Source organism: Dendrobium catenatum, unplaced genomic scaffold (assembly GCF_001605985.2).
Source record: "Dendrobium catenatum unplaced genomic scaffold, ASM160598v2 fragScaff_scaffold_315, whole genome shotgun sequence".
NCBI classification, from domain to species: Eukaryota; Viridiplantae; Streptophyta; class Magnoliopsida; order Asparagales; family Orchidaceae; genus Dendrobium; species Dendrobium catenatum.
Genome location: NW_021318777.1, coordinates 398,174 through 405,713, shown reverse-complemented (window position 1 = coordinate 405,713; position 7,540 = coordinate 398,174). Strand labels below are relative to the sequence as shown.

The following is a 7,540-nucleotide window of genomic DNA, read 5'->3' as shown; positions in this document are numbered from 1 at the left end:
CATAGATATTGTTGGTTTCTGCTCCAGCCTCTTATGCTTCATATAGGATATCACCTAAGGAGCTTCAGGAGTTAAAAGTGCAACTTCGGAAGTTGGTGGATAGAATTTTCATCCATCCTAATGTGTCTCCATAGGAAGCACCTATTTTATTTGTAAAAAAAAAAAAGAATGGTATGTATCAGCTACATAGATCTGAATGAGGTAACAATCAAGAATAAGTATCCTTTGCCTAGGATTGATGACTTATTTGATCAACTGATTGGATGCTCTTTATTTTCTAAGATTGATTTATGTTTGCATACGAAAGTCTCTGTGTTTTGAAGTGAGTCCCGATGGTCTATTTGCATGCTTTGGAAATATGAATGTTTTTCCTTGTGGCACCTTGTGACCTTGATGCTTGGGTTGGCGGTGGTGTTGGGGTGGCGTTATGGTGATGTGGGCTCTTTAAAGGAGCTAGCACCATGGTTAGTGCAACATGATGTCGCGACGCTGGGCCAAATTTTATTATTTAAAATATCTTTTTCCACTATTCCATTCGATCTATTTTAGTTGAGCTAGAAAGAGAGATAGAGAGGGTTTTAGGGAGAGAAACTCTATTTTAGACTTCTTTAGATCACTTTTAGCTGTCGACCCAGTTCTAAAAGTTGCTTGGGTCAAGGTATTTTATATTTTGCCTATCTTAAATTTCAATTATTTAGAGTTTTTGGGACTTTTCTAATCAAATTTATAACTTAATTTTACACAAAAGAGTTTTCTCGAATTCTGGTAAATTTCATCCACGTAATTTTTTATATGTTGTCGGTATGATTATTCTGGTTGTTTTGAATATTTATTCGAGATTTTTTATCGAGTGATTTTTAAAAGCAATGATTTTTTTTTTTAAATCGAAATTTTATTATGACATATAAAAATAGTGCTTTAATTTATTTAAAGTTTCAAAATGCTATTATACATAATCTCTCGTAGTATGGTAGAATTATGAAAACTATAATTTTGATGAACTGTAGAACTCCGGGTGATAAATTTATTTTGACAATCATTAGAACATTTTTTAGAATTATACAATAACATTGTGATTACTTCAGTTTAGTAGTGTAAAATGCATTTTATTTTTAACATCTATATTCAAAATATTTGAATTGTATGAAAAGAATGAATTTATTATTTGTTATATGTTGAATATTCTGGAGCTTGATGACTGTTATGAAATTTATTAAGAAGGAATTCTATTGGAGGAAAGAAGGGATTCTATTGGTGGCAAGAAGGGATTCTGTCGACGGCGAGAAGAGATTATAGTAGTTATTATGTATTGGAAGTTGGGCATGAAATCCATTCCGATATTTGCTATGAGGTGTTCGTTATATTTCAATCAATTTCAATACAATTTTAGTAGTTTATTTAAATGTCGATTTCAATTTAGTATCAGTGTTTGCTTCTATTTTAGCTTTATGTATAGTATTTCAGTTTATCATTTCAGCATTTTAAAGTTCTTTTAGGTTAAGTTATTGATTCCTATTTTAGTTTTTTTTTTTTTAATTTTTTTAATTTTTTTATTCCTAATTTGCATTTATTTTAAGGGGGTAACAAGCGAGCTGAATAGTTTCTGATATTAGGCTCTGATCTGTGTTGTAGGTATGCATTTATTTTATTTCAGCCCATCACTAAAATAAAATAAAATAAAATTAATGAGTATTATTTCTTCCTCCACTCAATCCTTACCTTTTCTTCTTCTTTAGTGCCCTTTCCTCCTCTTAAAACCTAAAATCTATAAGTATATATTTCTAGCTATTTGATAAAAAGAATTGATTAATACATTTTTTTTTAATATATAAAATATTTTGGGAATATAAAATATTTTAGGATTAATACATTTTCTTATTTTACTATTATTATTAGATTATGTTAGTTGAAATTATATTTAGGTATTAATATTTTGCGCTTAATCCTTTTAGACAAATATTATATTTTATGAGTTTAACTCAGAAGGATAATCATAATTAGCTTAGTCTGTACTTTTTATTTACTAAATTGAAAAAAAAATGATAAGAATTATAAATTGCTTATTCTTTATAAAATAGAATAATATTTGATATGCTTATAATCCTAAACTTTAAATTATATTGTAAAATTTAGTTTCTATTTAATCAAAATTAGTAGCCATAAAATTCTAATTCACAGTCTCTTGCTCCCCCACAACAGCCAGCCCAAAAGGCTAATGACAATTAAAAACAAACAGGAAAAAAAAAAGATCAATTCCTCCTATTTCTACACTCCTTAAAATTTGGCATTTTGTATATAGTTTCAGAAGAAATTTATACAAAAAATATTTAAACATTTTTGCTAAACATATAATAATCCTTTGTATGAACTGGTCAAAATTTTCTCTGGTAGTTACTTTTCTCCTATAATTAAAATAATTATTTTTAAATATTTTGACCCATTGTTATATAAAAATAGAAAAAAATATCTGCAATTACGGTTTCTTTTGGGATGACTTTCTTACTTTTTCTTCAAACTAATTTTTATTAGAAAAATTAAAATTTTATGTGGCAGTTACTTTTCACCTATAATTAAAATAATTATTTTTAAATATTTTGATCCTTTATAACATAAAAATTGTTGTCCTGGAATATTTGCGGCGATAGAGACATATATATAGTTTAACGTCTTAACTTTGTATGAAGATCTATCACACAATCAGATAAAATATAGGGTGTAACATTCATAAGAGACCACAGAGTTTTTACGTGGAAAATCCCGAAAAGGAACAAAATTCATGCGGTCCGACTCAGTTTGAAATGATCCACTATCATCTGTAGTTGATTACAAATGAAACCCTTCTTTGAGGGGAAGGCACTGGCTTGATGTAACAAATATACATCATATGGATTGCATTACATGGTGGGAATATGATGAATCATTGTTGATGTGTTCGTTTGGTCTGAAGGACAATAATCGGTGGGCAACGGAGTTTGGAAAGACCATTGTTTGACAACGAAGGTCGAAAAGGCCATTATTTGGCAACATAAGGTGGAAGGTTCGTAGTCAGCGAAGGAGGTCAGAAGGACCGTAGTCGGCGAGCAACAGAGGTTGGAAAGACTGTTGTCGGCAGGATATAGAGGTCGGAAAGGTTGTTTTCTGGAGACTAAGGTCGGAAGGTTCGTAGTTGGTGAACGAAGTCGGAAGAATCGAAGTCGACAGGTGACGAAGGTCGGAAATGTCGTTGTCTGGCAATGGAGGTCGGAAGGATCATAGTCGGTGAAGTAGGTCGAAAGGATCGTAGTCGTCTGGAGATGGAGATCGGAAGGACCGTTGTCTGGCGATGGAGGTCAAAAAGACCATTGTCTGGCAATGGAGGTCGAAAGGATTGTAGTCGGTGAAGGAAGTCGGAAGGTCCGTAGTTAGCAGACGATGGATGTTGGAAAGAGCATTGTTTGGCGACGGAGGTCGGAAGGACTGTAGTCAGTGAAGGAGGTCAGAAGAACCATAGTTGGCAGGCGACGGAGGTTGAAAATACCGTTGTAGGCGGCCGACGGAGGTCGAAAAGTCTTTTTTCTGGCAACAAATGTTGGAAGGACTGTAGTCAGTGAAGGAGGACAGAAGGACCATACTCGGCAGGTGATGGAGGTCGGAAAGACCTTTGTTGACGGGCGATATAGGTCGGAAGGATCGTAGTCAGTGGATGACGTACAGAGGTTAGAAATATAAAACTCCTTAAGTAAAAGAAGTTAAACTCTTAAACATCGAGGTGCATTTTGGTGTAATGGTTTAAATTTTATTAAGAAACTTTGCAGTTAAGCGTGCTCATCCTAGAGTAATTTTGGGATGGGTGAACTAGTGGAAAGTTAAACCAAAATGACAAAACTGTAAGGCTCTTAGGTCAAAACATACAATATCTCTATAGTTAAGATTGAGTTTGGGCTGTTATAGGAATGATCATATTCATGAGACAAAGGTCGAAAGAATCATGGTCGGGTGAAAGTCCAACAATAATAAATTATATTTTAAAACTCCAATGGTGGTGAGCACTGGCTGGCGAGGGCAATTGCTGGTGGCAGCGGAAATGGCAATGGCGATGAGTTTCTGGTATATTTGGAAACCACTCAAATATGAGGAATTCCAAATACACTAGATTTGAGCTAGAGGATGGATTCATTTTACTTCAAAATTTTATTCTACTTTCCTTTTACTTCAAATCAAACATCAGCACTTTCAAAATTCTTCCATTTGAAATATATTACTATCATAATAATGCAGCAAACCAAACAGCTCCTTGATTAAAATAACTACCCATAAAATTCAACTTCACGCCCCCTCTATATATAATCTCTTTTTTATTTTCTCTCTCCGGCAGCCATCCCAAAAGTCGAAGAATGACCGTTACTCTTAAATTGTTGTATTTTTTTAATGGTTTCTTATGCCTTTAAAAAAGATTTTTTAGTTCAAAATTTTTTTCACAAAAAAGTTACTTTTATAAAAAGATATTTCAAATTAGTCTTAGACTTCATTTGAGATAATTTTCTTTATGTTTTCTAAATCAATATTTTAGTACAAAATTTTTTAGAATTATAAATTTTTGTACTAAATAGTTACTTTGAAAAGAAGTAAGAAAATTGTCCCAAACAAAATTTTCGTGCAATTTATATCTTTTGTTCTTTTCTAAAAAAAAAGCAATATCCTTTGATCAACTAATTGTAATATGAAAGATAGCAAATGCCATTTCTACATCTGCAATTCTGCATATATGTGCTTATATAAGACACAAGATTTTCATTAATATAACGTTTAATTTTTCAAAATTTAAATATTTATAGAAAAGTAAGATACAAATTTATTTTCAGAACATTTTTCATGTAATTGTCAGTAGTAACTATATTATTCGTAATGATTAGTCCATAAAAAAAAACTAAGCAAAAGAAGGCCACACCCGCCATCCTTTACAGACAATCAATCTCCAACCAAAAGATCCGATTCAGCTGATCCGAATCCGACCCGGTTTTGTAATTGGGTTGGAAATTCAAATCCGGACCCGACCCACTGGGTTACCAGATAGACCCGACCAGACCCGCAAATTTAGGTTGATGCAGGAGCAGCAGGACAACCGGACAGAGGAGTAGGCATGGGTTAATTCAGGTTGAATGAACCCAACAAGAATTATAAATTGTCCAAAAATAGAATCGAGTCGACCCGTTTCTTTATCAGGTTGACCCAAGCCTAAATTTTCTGTGTCGGATTTTTGGATCATGCCATTTATTTACACCCCTAATAAAAGCTAATCAAGATTCATGCTATAGATGAAGAAGCTTCTTGTAGGGATTTTGAGAGCATGAGATGATTCCCTCCACCGTTCACCGGTGCATGAAGTATCTTCGTGCTAGATCAAGCATTCCATTATTGGAAAGACTTGGCTCTTCCAAGTGAATGAATTTCTATTTCCATAGGAGATTAGATCTCGCTGTAGTGATTTCATGATGAAAAGCACGAGTAAGACAAAGAGAAGAAAATATATATCTGGCGCATCAAGTGCAATAGCGACGACAAAAACAACCACAACAGCCGGCTCTGAAAGATCCTGTTTTTAAAAGATAAGGATATTTTTCATTAATCTAGCTTTGTTATGGAGGCCAATTTCATGACCTATTCCTCCTATTTCTATGCACCTTTTTATAAATTTTTCTGTGATAGTTACTCCACTCTTATAAATATTTAGATCTTTATCACATAAAATATAGATAGAGAAAAATACTAACAATTACTGAAAACAATAAAAGCTTAAGCTTACTACAAATGGCAACAAGTATTTGCAACTTGCAAGTCTTCTTGATAATTTTCCATCACCAATTATCTCCATAATTAAATATTACAAAAAAAATCTTTTTTTTTTTTTTGCAAAGTTCAAATATACATAGGAAACTGATCTTATTTAAGAAAAAAAAAAAATTCAGATCAAATTATTATTCTTGCATTCATAAAAATCGTTAATCCATAAAAATTTGAAGAAGTCATTCAATCTTACTATTTCAATGAAGAGATAAATATTCATTCATAGAAATCTAACAAACATAAAACACTGGTTGTTTTGCTTTTGCCCGGTCTTGGAGAGGTAAATGGTTTTGTATTACCTGCTGGTAGTATATATTATTAATACAAATCAGTGGCTTTCAAAGTTGAAGAACGCCGGCTTTGTAGGCTATTTCTCTCGCAGTGTTTGATTAAAAAAATAATCTCTTACTGCTATAAAAGAGGAATGCGAGCGCTCAAATTTAATCATTGGGAGGAAAATTAAAACAGCAATGGAGTTCTCATGCAAGCTCTTCATATTTGTTCTCCTCCTCCCAATAATTGCAAGATGCAGCGCCGATTCCATCTTTCAGGAATGCAGCAAGAATATTACCGTTGGCACCAACAACTTGCTGCAAGACAACATCAACCATGCTTTTTTCGGCCTCATAGCAGCGACCACTTACTACGGCTTCGCCACCTCATCCTATGGCATAGGCCAGGACACTATCTACGGTCTCACTCGATGTCGAGGGGATATTAGCCGCTTAGCATGCTCCGCTTGCATATTAGAAGCGACAAATAAGATCCGAACAATATGTCCTTTTTCAGCTGAAGCACGAATTTGGTATGAATATTGCTTTATTCACTACGATTCCAATAACTTCCTCGGACAATCTGATACGAGCTATACCAACAGATGGTATTCATCGCGTGTAACAACGGATCCTACAAACTTCAATCAAGTAGTGGAGGGGCTAATGGGAGAGGTGAAAGTGGCGGCTGCAACAAGGGATGACAAATTTGGACGAGGTGAGAGAAATATTTTGAAGAGCAACATGACTATCTATGGAATGGCACAATGCACACGTGACCTTCAAGAATCAGCATGCAACCAATGCTTAGAGAAGGCATCAGAGACTATATTTGGGCCCTGCAAAAGCCGGTTAGGTTGCTATGTGATCAATACCAGTTGTGTGCTGAGATACGAGATTAATAATTTCCTCCTTGGCCATACAACCCCAAGTCCCGCCCCAAGTCCCGTTGCATATGCACCTACTTCTCCTTAAGTTGTTCATCGTTAATTATATAAGTTATTTATGTGTGCTTAAGTTTAAGTAAACTTTCTTTTTTTGTGTGTGTCATGTTAATTAGTCATTTGATATGTCTTAACTGATCAACCAGTTGGTCAAATCCTTTGACTTTTTTTAAATATGTGTGTTATGCGAATTGTCCCCTCTTTGAATAAATTATGTTTTTTCTTGCTGCACTTAATAAAAACTTTCATTATTTTGCTGAATGGTTTCTACAAAGCCTTATTATTTTGCATTTCTCAAAGAGCTGGAATCAATCCATGTTATCCTCTTGGAAAATTCGAAGGCTTAAAACTTTTTTATAAAAACTTTACTTTTGATATTTAGTGAAAATTTTGTTTAATCCTTGAATATCCTATTAGATAGCTATTATCGATGAATTACTCCAGGGTTGTTGAGGTTGCAATGAGTTAATTATTAACCATATGTCTTCTATTGCTTATTAG

At 33.6% G+C, this 7,540-nt stretch overlaps 1 protein-coding gene across 1 annotated transcript; it reads left to right on the top strand.

The window, feature by feature from the left end:
• Positions 1 to 6,293: 6,293 nt before the first annotated feature.
• Positions 6,294 to 7,070, top strand: LOC110115846 (cysteine-rich repeat secretory protein 55-like). The gene has a single exon (XM_020849232.2). The coding sequence runs from the start codon at positions 6,294 to 6,296 to the stop codon at positions 7,068 to 7,070; it is 777 nt and encodes a 258-aa protein (XP_020704891.2).
• The last annotated feature ends 470 nt before the right edge of the window (positions 7,071 to 7,540 follow it).

Excerpts from the sequence above, each read along its gene's own strand:
- LOC110115846 (XM_020849232.2), top strand. The coding sequence starts at position 6,294 with ATGGAGTTCTCATGCAAGCTCTTCATATTTGTTCTCCTCCTCCCAATA.